This window comes from Andrena cerasifolii, chromosome 8 (assembly GCF_050908995.1).
Source record: "Andrena cerasifolii isolate SP2316 chromosome 8, iyAndCera1_principal, whole genome shotgun sequence".
NCBI classification, from domain to species: domain Eukaryota; kingdom Metazoa; phylum Arthropoda; class Insecta; order Hymenoptera; family Andrenidae; genus Andrena; species Andrena cerasifolii.
In genome coordinates this window covers 10,527,982-10,545,204 of record NC_135125.1, presented here as the reverse complement: position 1 = coordinate 10,545,204, position 17,223 = coordinate 10,527,982, and the positions used below count along the sequence as shown (strand labels likewise).

Sequence of the window (17,223 nt, the reverse complement as noted above, 5' to 3'; positions counted from 1 at the left end):
CACGTTTAGTGGAGGCAATTCTGGCGAAGGATTCGAAAAATGTTATCGTAAACACTGTTCTAGTGATTTCCAAGAAATTGAAAGAGAGTTGGTTCTACTGAAATGCGTACAACCGGCGGCGCAATGTTCGCTGCCAAAAGGGGCAGACGAGTGATGTGAAAATTGTCAAATATTTTGTGCGAGGTGGTGCCCTGCGGTGAGCTTGATAGTGTTCCAGAAGATCGTCGCGATGTCCAGCACTCTGGAGAATCAGATTTTGAATATGCAAGAGCGTCTCAAGGCGGAAAGCGAGTCGAGGGACAGAGACAAACAGGATGGCGAGGTTGGACCAGGAACGAGCTTTCAGTCGTCATCCTCGAGATCTGTCTTGACTCCTGCCACGCGACGTGAGTTTCACTTAGACATCATTCGTCAGCTCGACCCAATTTTCTCTTCGCCCCTTTCCCAAACATCTCCAACGTAATCGCGATCCCACAACTTGTTGTACAGGTTATGTTGACCATCACAATTTATTCTTTTACCTCTATATACGATACTCTTTTAGTCTCCTTGTTTAACGCGTAGTTTATTTCAATCGAATTGTCCGCGGATCAACGTTTACGCGCCACGATATCTTTTACCGTAGCAGGTAGATCGAGTTTCGAGTTTCGAGACAGACGGAAATACATTTAAAGCAATTGCATAAACAAAAACAATGTACTTTTTACTTACCGAGGAAAGAGTTTTTTTGTGTTGTTGATAAAAATAAATACTCCTTTTCATCCTTCAAATGACTCTGAGTTATTTTTCGTTTCCAAAACTTCCACTTTTTTCATTTTTTTTTTTTTTTTGATAATTGAAATATTTTGCATGCATGGCAAAAGTTGAGTTCTAGTTGGATACGGGAATGATGATTAATCTTCTTAATACAGCTCCAATCCCGACTTTGAAAGTCCCACAGATACCTCCAAAGAAACCGGATAGTGAGTTTGAGTCAAAGCTACAAGAGATCATGAAGATGAACGGTATTTTGAATATCAATGGGCAAAGGTATCAAACTGAAATGAAAGATCTGGAACACTTGGGTGAATTGGGGAATGGTACCTGTGGACATGTCGTCAAAATGAGGCATAAACCTAGCGGCGTGCTCATCGCTGTAAAGCAGATGAGACGTTCTGGTAATGCGGAAGAAAATAAAAGGATAATTATGGATCTTGACGTTGTGTTGAAGTCACATGATTGTCCATATATTGTACAATGTTTGGGGTGTTTCATCACGGAATCCGATGTATGGATTTGTATGGAACTAATGGCGACTTGTTTGGATAAATTATTAAAGAGGACCAGACAGGCGATGCCAGAAGAATTTTTAGGAAAAGTTACAGTAGCGGTAAGCGATAGTATGATCACATATTTCTTTACACATACTTGAAGAGATAATTAACGGAGAAATTATACCTTTACAGACAGTAAAAGCATTATCCTATCTAAAGGAAAAGCATGGTGTTATTCATAGAGACGTGAAACCTAGTAATATTCTTCTCGACGAAAGGGGAGGTGTTAAGTTATGTGATTTCGGTATATCTGGTAGACTAGTTGATAGTAAGGCGAAAACCAGAAGCGCAGGATGCGCTGCTTACATGGCTGTAAGTATATAACATTAAAAGCTTAAATATTGTATGAAATACTTCCTCTGTATATTTTATAGCCTGAAAGAATCGACCCTCCGGATCCAAGAAAACCAGACTATGACATACGTGCCGATGTATGGAGCTTGGGTATTACTTTAGTAGAATTAGCTACCGGAGTATTCCCTTATCGAGATTGTAAGACTGATTTTGAGGTAAATACAGCTTTGTAGCTCCACCCGTTTCAAGTAGCACATTAAACAGTTATCGAAATTTATAGGTATTGAGCAGAGTAGTACAAGATGACCCTCCATCCCTTCCGTCAGACACACCCTTTTCAAAGGAGTTCAGAAGTTTTGTTTGTTGCTGCCTCACAAAAAATTATAAACATCGCCCGAAATATCACAAACTCATGGAACACCCTTTCATTCGAAAATTCGACGTACCTCAAGACGACGAGACAAATTCCTCGCTCTTAAATTCTGGCTGCCAATGGTTTGGCAGAGTTATGCGGCAATTAGAGCCAAGGTAAACCGTTAACAACCGTACCCGTCGTAAGCGCTAAAATTTAATTTTTCAGCCACTTACGTAGGATTATTGTTAAATACAGAAAACTATGCATAACGAGATGTGGTAGACATGTGCTATTAGAAAAGACTGTTACATAGAAAGTGAATAGAGTTTTAAACATAGCATGAAGACCCCCGACTAATATTATAATGATTTGGTTTGGTTTGAGAGTTAACCGGTTATTGTTTTTTTTTGTATTAGTTTTAAAAAGTTTTAACACACTTCAGTATTCACGGTTAATGGGTAGGTATGTTAAAGCGGCTCGAGAGATTATGCTGAGTGTTAAAGTTGGGTTTTTTGTTGGACACTAGATTTTACATATTTATCTTTTATTCATTTGCCACATGACATTTAAGAACCTGTCCATACGTCTCGATTAAAAGTTTGCGTGCGTGTTGAATTGTGTTGCAGCGTTGAGCTTGAGGGAGGCAGCGCAGCATAGCATCCCCCCTCCCTCACCCCCGCCCGTTCTTCCATTTTCCCCAAAAACTTATCCAAAAATTCCAAAAAACTTAAAAAAAAGAAACCTCACAAATACCCCAAAATCTGCCCGATTTTCATTTCGAGTTGTTTGGTTTGTGCACGCGCCTGTTACACACCCCACCTTTCAACCCCCACTCATGGTAAGCATTCTTTTTATTTATTTGAATATTTGTTTATTTGTCTTTATATTATATAGCGGTCTGCCGATCATGTGGCACAAATAATTCTTCCCTGTGCACACTCCATTCATCGGAAAGATAGTTCGTCTATATCTGTACTTTCATTCCTTTTATTTTAAACGTTTAGAACGCGTTGAGTCGAACGTTTTAGTTTTGTGTTTTTAGCATGCGATGTTTCAAAGTTTCTAGTTCTAGACACAGATATTCTCTATAATTTCTCACCTTTGGAAAGTATTCCTCTATCCTCGTCTGTGTTGCATGATACTATGATTAACGCTCTAACTTCTATTAACTCTCTACAGACTAAGGTTTTTTACAGAAACGTCAGAATACATGTGTGTTGAGTGGCGGTGATGCTCGCACAAATGAACCAAGCCACTCGCCACCAGGAGTCCGATGATTCGCATTCGGGGATGCGCGAGACTGTATCTTAACATCGTGCGATTCAGTTTCAGATTGGCAGGGTGGCAGCAGCGAGTTACGGGTCACGTATCTCTAAAGCAAACAGCTCATCTCAGGGCTCAATCTGAAGTACCAGCTTTTCTACGCAGCAACGTCACCAAAGACTCACAGAACTCCGGTTTTCTGCCATTTCATCAACGATCAAATAGTGAGAATGGTGCGAACTATGTATCTTATAGTCCATACGCGGTTAGACGAAAGGAAATTTCCAGGCCGTTTTCTCCTCCTTCGTCCAATGATGTGGACGCATCGGAAACGAATTTTCAACGATCCTATTCACCGTATAGACAGCATGTCGATCAAAATAGGGATTACTCGTCGAATCATTGTTCTACCAACGGACAAGGTAGACAAGAAGGAAGATCGTTCTCTCCTTATCGGCAGGATTCTAATTCGATAGATACAGGGAACAGACTGTACTCGCCATACCATGGACGTTTCGCAGAAGATCGAGACACCAATAAAGACCGATGGCAAGGTGTCTCTAGATCATTGAGTCCGTTTGCTCGCGACTATTCGCCTTGGAGGCGAGAGAATGTCGATCCTCCAAACGTGATACAACCAACAGAAAGTGGCCGCTATTCGCCGTTTCTTCAACAACGACTAGGACAAACCCCACCTGTGCCTCAAACTCATCCACAATCGCATGATATTTATGGTAGTCCCATGATTAGTCGTAAAAGGTACATATCCACAAGAATTACCTAATGCTGCAATATTCTTCTTCGACATCACCTTCTGAGCTTTCATTTCTTTTGACGCAGGTTTCCTTCCGAACCTCCTCCGCAAGGATCCCACGGTTCCGCCAGTCCGGGGGTAGTAATCTCCCGTTTTGCCCATCAATTACAACAAGATCCTCCCTCTACAATGCCACCGATTCAAGGTGGATCGAAAGAATCCGGTAAGAAGCGTTTCGCTTCCTACGTCCGGCTCAGGCTCGGAAGTGAACGTGCACCTTCGCCAGAGCCACCGCCGAGGTTCAATCGTGGCGAATCTCCGCTCGCTCTCAGAAGAAATCTAGTGGACCCGGCGTCCCCTTCTTTCGCGCGAAGGTACTGCCGCTTTAATCTTCTTTCGGTGGCGCGCAAAGTAGAATGAATGTCTCTGATCTTTACGTGCTTGCTTTTGTCAAGGTACGTCTCATCTTCTCCACCTCAACCTCCTCCAAGGAGATTATCGGAGAGCAGTTCTGTGCCTGGTAGCCCTCAGCATGTACGAGCTCGTCTGCGTTACACCCCCGAGCCACAGAGAAGACCTCCGCCACCATAACCCACCGTTACGATTAAATCATATTCCTTGCTGGTGCCATATGCGATAAAAGTAACTGAATTAATCGTATGTACCACGTAGAATGGTGTTGTAATCGACGATGGTTGTGCACATTGAGTGGTTTGTGTGCACAGTGTACTTGAAAACAACTCTAAACCAAAAAAAAAAAAGAAAGAAAAACGAAAAATAGCTGTTTGTAATACTCGGCGACACCGTGAACCGTAATGTACGTATTTTAAACAAAGGGACTCGGATACGTACCGTGTACGATATTATTATTGAACATTGCGAATCTGTTCGTGAGAACGAGAACGAGATGTTAGGCTCCTAGATTCGAGAGAGGGCGGTCTTTGGGATTAATCTGCGCACGAGTTTCTTTCGTGGTTGTAACGTGACGCGTTGAACTACTTTGTCAATAACTTTCTTGTCGACGTGTATTTATATAGGATGCAATCACCGATGCAATACGATGCTCAACTTTTTATATTGCTTGTAAAGATATAAATAAATGTAGTACGTTCAACGTTTTTCTTAAAAAAAAAGAAGAAGAAGAAGGAAGACAAAAAGAAAATAAAACAGGAGAGAGAGATGAAGAGGGAAATCGTTCATAGGAGATGCGGCATCGTACTGAACGCGTAAACCGTTCCTATCGCTCTTCGTTTACGCTTCTTTTTTTTTATCGAGAGAACCAAGCGAGTTGATGATTCGAAAGTAAAACTCGCGAAGAAGCTCTCTTCCTCGGGCGACAATTGCAGTACCCCTGCAACTCGACTTAGCGACGACGACTTTTTTCACGTTTCATTATCGTTTGTAATAGTACCAAACGCGTGCGGCGATCGCAGTCAGGATCGATCGATCGAATGGAAACCAAATCGTAAGAATTATTAACGACGTCTCCGCAAGGAAAGCACAATATTCACGTCTCCTAGATTCTACGAATTTCAATAAATGTAGCTATATTATATTTAAATAAGAGGCGTGTTTGGGCTAGAACGTTGTAATTATTATTTTTAATTAACATTTATTCATTAACATTGTTCAGTCTACACTCATAATCACCTTTGTCGTTTATTTGACAAAAGGATCTGTTGCAATGTAAATAAACTTATATTTATACGAGCCGCTCTCGTTTTTATTACTTCTTCCCTTTCCCTTCTCACGCTTGTCCTTACTCTCAACCATCTTTCGCTTCTTTGAAAATGATATAACGGTATCTACGGCTATCTATCTCAGGCGAGCGTCCCTGCACATTAGTTGCAATGTATTTTTATCGCCCGCTGCCACGTAATCCTAAGCAATTTCCTTTTGCCTAGCGCTCATGCGCGCTAACATTGTTACATTGGAATGAATTCGTTCCAACGGCGATAAATTCAGTTCATTTCCGAAATGCACGCCAACAAACCTACTAAACGATACCACTCAACGAGTCCACTCAAAGGATCAACTATATCGCTATTTTCTATAAACACGAATACTAACTTGTTTTATATGTTGCAACACTATCGCGCGCACTTTATGTACTTTTACTTTCTCGCACGTGAATGTATCCATAAAAATGAGGACGATGAGTTTATACTTTTATAAATTACATAACCGTTGATTTGAAAAGAAATCACATGTAATAAGGTGGTTTCCAATTTCTTATTAACAGTCGATTTTAAAATAAATTTTGTAATCGCAAAGAAAATTTCCGTGTTTGAAAGAATAAAAAAAATGGAGCCTAAAATAAGGTGATTGGACCGGAATGAGTATCCCATCCGTCTAGTACAGAGTAATGAATTACAGAAGAATTCATTATCTTTTTTGCTTTAAATGTATAGGTGCATGAAGCTTGCAGTCGCGTATTATGTAGATATATTGTATATTCTCTGTTTCTCGTGGTATTTAGATACACCGCGGTGTTGCATAAACTGTCCGATATAACAGAAACGCTGAAAGCCTGAGAAAGAGTAGATAATTTGACGGTAAAAGGGCTCGGCTCGAGGATCATTTTAAAAATAAATTCTTTCGCTCGCATCGGCCCGTCCCTGAGCAATCAATATGGCCTCCAGGTCTATGCGGGGCACGCCAGCGTAGTGTAGATATTTCTCCGAAAATCTTTGGAACAACCGGTTTCTGTGATAATGTAATTAGTCCAGCTGTTGGACAGTGCACGGCGAGATATTACCACGGTGTCTATCGTAGCAACAGTGATAGTATTCAGTCAGAAAGAAATTCCGAAGGCATCGCAGCACTACCGTTGTAGCTACTTGCAGTTTGCGGAAGACACCATGTCGACGTCGTAGTAGTGCTCGCTAGTCGTTCAGCGATTTAGCTGGTAATCCATCGACTGCCCTAATTTTACGATGAGGTCGCCTTTTAAGCGTAAACGCTCGTAGCTTACAGTCGAAATTAGATATCATCATGTCGGAGATTAAGAGCAAGGAAGCTGCCACGATGGAGGGTTGTCAAGAAGGGGGCGAAGAGGAAGGTATGATGGCTGCCGAGAGGGTCGAAGACAAGGTCAGTATCCAACAGATCCTGGAGGGCATGACGAACGAATTTAACAAAAGCGTGAGTCCAGTGAAAAGCGTAGAAATTAATCGATCGGAGAAGTCGGATCACGAGGAGGCCGAAAAACCGGTAACGATTATCGACGAAATGCCAGCGGTCGAGAAGGAACCCGTCGCGGACAAGGTGGTGGAAGAGGAAGAGGAGGAGGAAGAAGAAGAGGAGGAGGTTGTGGTTCCGATAAAGCAAAATACCACCGTGGGTCCGACGGTCACCGACGAGAATCATAAAGAAGATGAGAATAACGGAAAGCAGGAAATTTTGAAAAAGGATAACGGGATTCCGCGTATCGTCCTTACGTTCAGGACGATCGACGAGAACACCGATCACGGTAAAAAGACAAAGATATCCAGCTGCTCCTCCAACCTTACTTTAGTTCCCGATGAATTGGCAAATTGTGATCAGATTGGCGGTGTTTCTGTCAAGATTGAGAACTCGGATGAGAATTCAGACACTGTTGAGAAATCAGATTCGGAGGAAGGGAAAACAGAAGAACCATCCGCCGTTAAGGAACCTGAGATCAAAGAGCCGGAAAGGAAGACGGAGGAGCCTATCGCCGCAGAGGAAGTTACAGCGGTGGCGACGGAGGAGAAAGATGCCGCTCCAGAAAAGGCTAACACTAACGAAGCAGGCGCGTCGATGGAGCCCACGGAACAAGGGGAACAAACGCAAAACGTCACTCCGGTTACCAGGAAGAGAAGAACAGGACGACCTAGATTGAGAGCACTTAGGTTTTTTATTTTCCTTCATCTCAAGTATGTAAAGTATTATGCGTGATATTTGTAAACATTCCATGACATTTTTAGCGACCACACAGAAGACCCACCAGGTCCTAAACGTTCGGCAAGAAGGCTGTGTAAAGAGTCATTCAAGAGTACGGTACTAGAGAGCGCGATGGCGAGAAAGGAGAAGTCAAATTATACGGAGGAAAACTTGCAGTTTAAGAAGCAGCGAAAATACAACAGGCCAGGGAGGCCTAAGAAGGTGATTCAAGGGAAAGATCAGAACAAGCAGCTGCAAGCTAAACCTCCCGACATACGTCATGAGGTGGAGATTTCCACCTCCGATGGAAACATGAGTATACCCGAGGTGAACTCGACATTGGAGAGTTCCAGGAATTCCATTATGTCTGAGAGTAGCGCGAACGATACAACCTTGGACGAATCTCAAAATTTCTCATCCGATTTCGAGGGTATGCCAAAATTATCCCCTATGATAAAAAGCTCGGAAGCCCACGCAAAGCTGAGCAACTCGATTGGCAGCCCTCTCAGCGATGACATACCATTAGCGGATATTGAAAAGCCATTTCTAAAGCCTGCTACTGGTAGGCCTAAACGTGAAAGGGGACGACCTCGTGGAAGCCAGGGTGCAAGGAAAATAGCCAAGGCAGATTTATTCGAAGGTATAGAGAAGCTAGGAATTTTATCCTACATTCACGCTAAGCTTGTTTTATGTAGAGAAATATTTTTTCTAGACGGATCTGCGTCGATAGCGGAAACGGGCAAGAACAATGACTATCCCGAAGGTAATGTTTTATGATACAGCTTTCTTGAATGGAACAATTATCCTAACTCGGATGTACTTCGTAGAAGGCACTGTCCCTGCCAAAAGAACACGAAGGAGTATGGCTCCGAGTCCAAGTCCGGCAGAAGGACAAGCTTCAAAGCCGGAATCGACAGCGATTATGAGTGAAGTAGGTATAACTTAAATTCCTCTGATTTATTCAATGTCTTCGTTGGAGTTAATATTTACTATATTTTGCAGACATATAGTCAGTCAATGTTATGTTTGTGTCAAGTACGATCTCAATTGTATGTAACAATAACTGGTTCTGGGGCGCCCCTGTATTGCACTGCAATAGATTCTATTGACAATAGATTGGTAGGATGCTGCAACGAGGTTGACAGCAACGATGTAGCAATGAGGAGACCCAGTACCCGTGTTCCTTTCATTATTTTATGCCGAATGCACAAAGAGAGACTTCTAAGACATAATTGTTGCCCCTCTTGTGGGCTGTTTTGTTCGCAAGGGAGATTCGTGCAATGTGTCAATGGCCACCAATACCATCGCGAATGCGAAGTTTATCCGAATAAGAAAGGTGTGTGCCCACATTGCGGAAACGAAAGCGCGGCGTACGATATGATGGTCACTATGAGTGGCCTAAGAAAACCTGTGTTCATTCCGACGCGTAAGAAATTTTCCAAACTGCCCTCGGCGAAAATGAGTTTGCCAGGGAAGGGTGACAATACGAAACTGGCCGAGCGTCCGCCTAGTCCTCTGATTCAAGCCGACGTTATTAAAATCCCCGAGCCATCCGTTAACTCTGAGAGGCCAGAGCGTTACACTATCATGAGTCTTTACACGTCTGTGAAGAACGGCGATTTAGAGAAGTTGGTCAATGTTCTAGGTACGCGATCATTGCGCTCTACAGCGTACGATACATCGATAATGAATTCTTCTAATCTTTCAGCATGTGGATATAATGCCAACCATACATTCCGAGATTATGCCCATCGAACTGGGCTTCACATAGCCGCGGACAAGGGTCACTTGTCTTGCGTGCATGTACTTGTGCAAGCCGGGGCACAATTAGACGTGATGGATAGGAATCAGTTAACACCTTTGATGCTAGCCGCCAGCAAGGGTAAAGCCGATGTTGTAAAATATTTAATAAGGATAGGCGCTGATGTGACGTTGAAAGGGGAAGACGGTATGACTGCTTTGCACATGGCTGCCAAGTCGGGGCATTTAGAAGTTTGTCGAATAATTTTAACGGAGTGTAAAGCGCCAAGAACATTAGTAGGTAATGAAAACCGCTTCACGCTACTAATATATAGTGCTAGTTTGGTTTTAATCCCACGAATGATGAATATTAATCTGTTAGATTCGGTGGACGACGGCGGATGGACGAGCTTAATTTGGGCGTGTGAATTTTGTCACACCGATGTGGCGCGATTTTTGTTGGATAAGAAATGTGATCCTTTGATTCGAGATGCGGAACAGAATATAGCATTGCACTGGAGTGCTTTCAGCGGGAGCTCCGAGATCACGGAAATGCTCCTTAATGAAGGTTGTGACGTAAATGCTGTTAACGTTCATGGTGACACACCTTTGTGAGTTTTGTAATGTACATGTGCTTTTATGTTCGGAAGAATCGAGTTTACCGTTTTTCGTGTGTTACAGGCACATAGCTGCGAGACAAGATCAGTACGCGGTTAGCGTTCTGTTACTAGCTCGTGGCGCTAAGATAGGAGAAATCAATGCCGCGGGTGAGACATCAGTGAATTGCTGTACGAACGATGGGGATACCATGTCCGCTTTAAGATTGAATGCCAAAGTGAACGAGCTCTCCGAGCATATGTGGGAGAAAACAGTAAAAATTTTAACTAAGTGACTATCGAATCTAACGTATCTTTACGCCTGACTAAACAACGGTGGTAAAATCTACTTAACGATTTACTTTTGCAGTGACATTTCGCGCGGCAAAGAAACGAATCCTATTCAATGCGTAAATGGATATGACTCCGAAGACAAGCCGACAGATTTCCTCTATGTGACGGAGAATTGTTTTACGAGTAATATAAATGTTGATCGTACTATAACGTCCCTGCAGTCTTGTCGATGCGAAGATAACTGCAGCTCGGAGAAGTGTTTGTGCGGAAATATAAGTCTGAGGTGTTGGTACGACGAAGAAGGAAAGCTGATTCCTGAATTTAATTATACAGGTATATCGAACGCCTGCGCGGTTGTCGAGCTCGAGACACGTACAGATAAATACTGTTCCTCGTTTAGATCCTCCAATGTTATTCGAGTGCAATCCAGCCTGCGACTGCAATCGCATAACGTGTAACAACCGCGTCGTCCAATATGGTTTAACGCAACGATTCCAGTTATTCAGAACGAAAGGGAAAGGTTGGGGCCTTAGAACGTTGCGGCACATTCCCAAAGGTTCCTATGTGTGCGAATACGTTGGCGAGATTATTTCTGATTCTGAGGCTGACCACAGAGAGGACGATTCGTATCTATTCGATTTAGATAACAGAGTAAGTTTCGCCAGAGGACCCTTTTACATATTCGAAGCTAATACTTTTGAATGTTTTGTTATTTACCTTTTTTTTTTGTTTGCGCGTAGGATGGAGAGACCTATTGTATCGATGCAAGGCGTTACGGAAACATAGCTCGCTTTATAAACCATTCTTGCGCACCTAATCTTCTGCCAGTACGAGTGTTTGTTGAGCATCAGGATTTGCACTTTCCTAGGATAGCATTTTTTGCAAATCGCGACATCGAGGCGGACGAAGAGCTCGGGTATGTTAAAACAAAGCCGATTGACGCAATGTAAATCGCAACACATGTACACGCATCAGTAAACAGTGTCACATGCTATTCTTTTTGGTTAATAAATCATTTCATGTTTGGTTTTGGTGGGCTAATCGTTATCGCTGAGTAGTTATAGTTTCTTCGCCTTATTCTCTCTTAGAATCCTACGTAATTTTCTCTGGATGCGCGAGCTTAGGTTCGTGTTCGTCTCTTCTCATTCATTACCCTAGGCGGTGGTAAGTGGTGGGATTCGATCTGTTGTCCACGAAGAAGTGTGTCGTCAGCGATTCTACTTTTTTCTGGCGAATTTGATTGTCACGAGGAATGTACACGTATTCCGTTGTTGTTCTTGACCATTGATTATCTTTAACTTAAGTGGAATTTGTTACCGAAGACCAATACGGGATTGTTTGTCTTCAGCTTTGATTACGGGGAGAAATTCTGGATAATAAAATGCAAGTCGTTCACGTGTACCTGTGGAGCTGAAAACTGCCGATACTCTGAGAAGACTATACAAGTTACTCTGGACAACTATCGCAGAAAAATACAGCAAGAAGAAATGCTAGCTGCTCAATCGTCGTAATCCCGAGACGACTTAGCTAATTTTGCGCATCAGCATTAGGCTATTACTTTAATGCTCTCCCTTCTAACTACTCGGAGTCTGAGTCGAGAATCTCCAACCAAGCAAAATCGGAGAAGTACAAGTACAAACGGTGGTGGGATTCAAATACGCTGCGTGGACTATTGAAAAAGGGAAACGTTATTGTTGCTGTTAAGTTAAGGAATTCTACGCTTTTTATACTTCAATTTTCCGAAGACCGAACTAACATCCATACTGATTTAATCGGGTTTTGATCTCTTGTAAGGATCGATAGACTTTACGAGACGTGCCACTATACAATCTTTTGATTAGCGAAGTAAAGTTACATATAATATATAATTGTTATATGGTTGATATTGTTTAAGTTGATATTCTTCCTTAAAGCAGTATCAACTGTAAGAACATGGGCGGCGAGAGCCTAAGAAATCTTAACTGTTATATAGTTTCCGTACGCGATGTACGAGCTGTAAATGAATGTGTGTTGTTTGTAACTGCTGTAGCTTTACAAACAAAGTGCGTGACTAGGTAAGGAAAGTAATATAATCGTTCATGTACGTCACGAGTGCAGTATGTCCGAACTTTGTATTACAAATTTACGAATTCAATGTTCGCTTATTCAGTTTTAGAGGGTGATTGTTTACAAAGTGTTCGATTCATTGCGAGCAGTTTGGAATATAGGAGTACACCTTTTTGTACAAATCATTAATCTTTTTGTATAATAAAAGAGATGTAGTTCTTTTTAATACCACGCTGCTACTTTATTTCGATGTAACCCGCACCCAAAATCATGTCCAATCTTTAAATTCTTTACGATAATTCCGAGGACTCCAATTAAAAAACGCTACGACGGTGTCTTCAAAATAGTTTAACAGATGGCGCTAAATGGTTCGAATCGTGAAAAAAACTTGTGGCGAACGCTCCGCGAAATTGAAAATATCTATTACAGAAATATTTTAGAATTACTTCGAAAGAATTCAAATCACAAACTAATTTGCCTAACATCATCGTATCACCCAATGTAATTTTATGTCGCACGCTCGGATAGCCTCCATACCATTTTAGTGGCGCGTGCAACGTTACCGATGCAGAGTGGGCCTCGATCGCAAAGTTAAAAGATAACATGTTTTGTGACACAGAAAATAGTGCCAGTAGAATGTTGAACGGAATTTAATTCTTTGATGCCCGAGGAACCGGACGAAATCGGGGGAGTGATCCACACGGCGATTTGCAGTTATAATTTATTTGAGATTTATTAATAATTAAAATAATAATGCGGTAATTATTGATATCAGTAGCAGTCTACTAGTTTCCTAAGAAAGCGACGGTATACACGTTTAGTGTTTTACAGTGTTTTACATAAATTAAAAGATAACGATCGACTTTCTTGTTGCGCCTGGTTTTATTTCGCATTTATTTTCACGTGTATACTTGCCATGCTTGGGAACTCATGCGACTCGCATGTTTCGACATTGGTTCCGAATGCCGGTTCTCGTTTCGTTCATCGATAGTAGACTCAAGTACGTCTTTTTTTCTTACATATATATATATATATGTATGTATATAGTAATTCATATACATATATATACTTATATATATATATATTTATATGCAACTTTTTTTTATTTATACGTATATGCACTTATTATGCGCGCAAATATATTATGCACGAGATCTCTCGGTGGCTGTTACACGCAGCCTGCAGGAACATAAAACTCGATTCTCTATCGTTGAAATTCATTGTTCTCGCTAACTCACGATCCTATCTATAATACATATGATAATCTTGCAGAATTCCGAGGAGCCTTAACGTTAAAATATTACATATGGGGATTTCTTTCGTTTTATTTACAAAAGAACTGTCCACAGCTTCCTCCCTAACATAATATATATATATGTTTCCTCTGTTTTGTCTCTTTCAAAAGTGGGGATTGTCGATAGCTTGCTTGTACCTTTTCCCGTCCGACGAGCGTACGCGTACGCCTCGAGCGGACCGCGAAACACGAAAGTTCTACGCAGCTTTACAAATTAAAGACAGGTACCCGCGAGAGTCTCTTCTCGCCTCGATACAACGACAGGAATATCAAACGATTCATGCGTCTCCTCTCTCGAACGCTGCGCCGCACACCTCTCTTAACAATAAACCAAAGCTCACTCGAGTATGCACATACGTTGCTGGATACGACAAACGTGCTTACACAACGATCGAAACATATTTACGCTACGGAGTGACTTGTGTGTCTCACGAACGATCCTAATTGCTCCGAAGGGTTGCACGTAAATTTCACAAAAAAAAAAAATAAGTCGCGCTGCATTAGGTACCCTACAAACGCACCGCACAGCGTACGTGTATCGATTACCTCGAGTCGAAGAATCCAAAGGCGGGCTAGTCGAGACACTAAAGCAACAGAATATATTATTAGGATGCCTGATTTCCTGCAAATATACACATCGAGCATCTGTCAAGCTTATCAGCCAAATGGCTTCGCGCGCGCCATATGTTAATTTGTATTTCACAGTGTTATCTGCCCCTATCGATACAAGTGGTGGATTCGTTTAATCTTTTTGGTGCTACAAGTGGTTAATTGCCCCGACTAGCTGGACCACCGAATCGCCCAGTGAGTACGCAAACGAAATCTTAATAGAAAACTGGAGAGTGGCACATTCTTACGGCGAAGTGTACGCGCGCACACACGCGCGCTCGGTTGCGTTCGTTGAACGTTACAGGATAGAGGTATCTCGTAGGACGCTCGGAGAAGTGTCGGTTCGCATTTGATGCGCGGAGAAAACGCGTTGCTTTTCGCGCAGGCGGAGTAAGGGCCGATGCTCGATCGGCTTATATATACGTACAGCGTTTAAAAAATTGAGCTCAGGCCTGTTCGACGTTGCGAGCGCGTAGACGATGATCCCTTCCCTCTGTTTGAAGAGCATGGCATACATCCCGTGGCCGACTGAGCGTCGCGTCGGTCAATAGCGGTCGTAATTGACAAAAGGGTACCACCATGCGAGGAGCGGTGAAACGCCGGTACAGACCGCGGTGCAAGTGTCGGCGCGATAAGCAGAGGGACAGATAGAAAGGGGGAAGTTCGCTGAGTTAATACGCGTGATCTCGCATCTCGTCGAAAGGAGAAATATACGAATTCGCGGTGTCGTGGAAAATACGCGAGAAAAAGTTGATTGTACGGCCGTGCAGATTGGCGACGCGAAGTTACGCTCGCGCGGAAGGCGAGGATTGAGGACGAGCTCGAAATCCTTCGATTATCCTCCGGCCATCCTCCCCCTCCGCCACCCCCTTCTCGTCGCACGCATCTCTGCCCGTGTCGCGGGCTTCGATCGCGACACGATATTTATTCCTAGACGAACGTGGTCGTGTTACGCGATAGAATCATTTCGTATATATATCACAAGTGTTGAGAATCGTCCGCGCGACGCGTAAAAGGTTTCTAATTAATCCTCGAGACACTACAGAGTAAAATATCACATGGAGCGATGAGAATTTCCGATTAAAAATACGCGACCGACGACGCCCGTCGGAGCGGATAACGCGATTGTCCCCTGGCAGGATCGCCGTGCAGCTCGAAGGATTTCTATGTACTTTCAGGAGGTACGGTTCAGGCGTACGACTGGTCCAGCGATATAGCGATCTTGTTCCCCTTCTCGACCCAGTTCCTCAGGCGTCCCCGCAGCTCCTCCAGGCTCTTCGACTTCGCCTTGTTTATCCTCTTGTACTTTACGTCTTTTGGCTTCGTGACTGATCTGTGATTGCTCATTACCCTGTTGTACGTGACCTGCAACCGATCAAACGAACCACCGATCAAGATAAAACCTGCCGCGCGCATGACGCGTCCATTATTCCCTCGCTCGAGGCGTTTCTCACAAGGGAAGAAGTTAGGCGAGCCGGAAACTCAGAAAATTATGCAACTTTCTGTGCAAGTAGAGTAGTTCATGCGTAAGACAAACCAATTTTTTTTTGTTGGTGTCATAGTGCAATTTTTGGGGGGTGAAATCACCCCTTGAGAAAAATGCGGAATTCTCTTTTTTCGTGGAATACTTATTTCGAGAACGGTGAAAGATATCGAAAAAAAAAATTAAACAAAAGCTGCATCGTTTTTTATTATTATTATTATTATTATTATTATTATATATTTTTTATTATATCTACAAAACTGTGTAAAAGTAATTGTCAAATTAAGGATTGACGGTGGGGGTAACTTGAGAAGTATAGATTTCACAATAATTATTTTTACACAGTTTTGTAGATATAAAAAAAAGATGCAATTTTTGTTCACGCTTCTGTTGGATATCTCTCGGCGTTCTCGAGCTATTCCACGATGAAGAAACTTCTGCATTTCTCCAAGAGATGATTTAAAAAATAGGTTTGTCTTGCGAATAAACTGCTCTGCTCGCACGCAAAGTTGCATAACTCTGTGAATTTCCGGATTGCCTAGCTTGTCAGCAGTCGAACGCGGGCGCAGAATCTCGGCAAGCTTCCGGGAGCTTCTTTCGATGACAGACTGCTGCTTTTATAAGTTATCCGATTACACGGCACGATGTTGGACAGAATGCCGGCGAGAATGGGGGCTGGGAATTGGCACGGCTGCAAATCCGCGCGCAGGAGGGAGGAAGAGACGCCTGTTGCAGGCAACGGAGGCATCGCATGCTCGCGATTGTCGTTGCTGGATCGGAGGAGACTTGGACAAAGTGGGATGGTTACCTGGGCTTGCTGGCTCTCGTCCCTCGGCCTCTCGCTGGGCGGAGAATCCGCTTCTTGAGCGAGTCTCTCGAAGCTGCCGTAGAGATCCTGAAGTCGACCCTTTCCATTCCCAAAGTTCTTCGCCCGTCTGTCGTCGCACTCGGAATTCTCGGTCGACTCGGACGGGTCCTGGTTGTTCTCGCTGTCGCCGTCCTCCTCCACCGAGTACACCGTCTCCAGGATCTCGGGTCTCCTAAGGAATCCGTTGCACCGCCGCATCGACGAGTACTTGCTGGAGGGCTCGACCGCGTCCGACACCGATCGGATCACCGTCACGTCGGTGATGTTCGAACGAAACCTGAAATCCAACGAGACACGTCAAGCCGCGTCTAGCCGCGCGCGTCTTCCGTCCGGACGCCTCTGGTCTTTGTCCGCGCGCTCAATCTCCTCCAGCCGAAGGTAGGTAAACGGACGTCGGAGGGAGCCAAGAGC

The 17,223-nt window shown here is 43.2% G+C and overlaps 3 protein-coding genes and 1 long non-coding RNA gene across 6 annotated transcripts in view; 2 read left to right on the top strand and 2 right to left on the bottom strand.

The window, feature by feature from the left end:
• The first annotated feature begins 96 nt into the window (after positions 1 to 96).
• LOC143372682 (uncharacterized) lies at positions 97 to 5,689 on the top strand. The gene is made up of 8 exons (XM_076819159.1): positions 97 to 386; positions 912 to 1,369; positions 1,446 to 1,625; positions 1,688 to 1,822; positions 1,888 to 2,135; positions 3,289 to 3,984; positions 4,066 to 4,353; positions 4,435 to 5,689. Exons 1-8 carry the CDS (start codon positions 230 to 232, stop codon positions 4,568 to 4,570), a joined length of 2,298 nt encoding a protein of 765 aa, XP_076675274.1. The 5' UTR covers positions 97 to 229; the 3' UTR covers positions 4,571 to 5,689.
• Positions 4,689 to 6,283, bottom strand: LOC143372685 (uncharacterized). The gene is made up of 2 exons (XR_013086331.1): positions 6,050 to 6,283; positions 4,689 to 5,975 (listed from the first exon to the last, which is right to left on the bottom strand). It is a non-coding gene; the product is annotated as an uncharacterized LOC143372685 (long non-coding RNA).
• A 316-nt stretch (positions 6,284 to 6,599) lies between these two features.
• On the top strand, positions 6,600 to 12,786 carry G9a (histone-lysine N-methyltransferase G9a). Its single transcript, XM_076819157.1, has 12 exons — positions 6,600 to 7,851; positions 7,927 to 8,522; positions 8,595 to 8,645; positions 8,710 to 8,813; positions 8,885 to 9,527; positions 9,591 to 9,923; positions 10,005 to 10,233; positions 10,304 to 10,510; positions 10,589 to 10,845; positions 10,913 to 11,163; positions 11,253 to 11,428; positions 11,861 to 12,786. The coding sequence occupies exons 1-12, from the start codon at positions 6,974 to 6,976 to the stop codon at positions 12,021 to 12,023; spliced, it is 3,888 nt and encodes a 1,295-aa protein (XP_076675272.1). The 5' UTR covers positions 6,600 to 6,973; the 3' UTR covers positions 12,024 to 12,786.
• Positions 12,787 to 13,265: 479 nt separating this feature from the next.
• LOC143372758 (uncharacterized) overlaps positions 13,266 to 17,223 on the bottom strand; it is an 86,823-nt gene continuing 82,865 nt past the window's right edge. For all 3 annotated transcript variants that reach the window (XM_076819306.1, XM_076819307.1, XM_076819308.1), the window contains 2 exons: positions 16,753 to 17,089; positions 13,266 to 15,826 (listed from right to left, as the gene is read on the bottom strand). In XM_076819306.1, the coding sequence (XP_076675421.1) occupies positions 15,650 to 15,826; positions 16,753 to 17,089 (514 nt within the window). In that variant the 3' untranslated portion in view covers positions 13,266 to 15,649. The remainder of the gene's footprint in view (positions 15,827 to 16,752; positions 17,090 to 17,223) is intronic.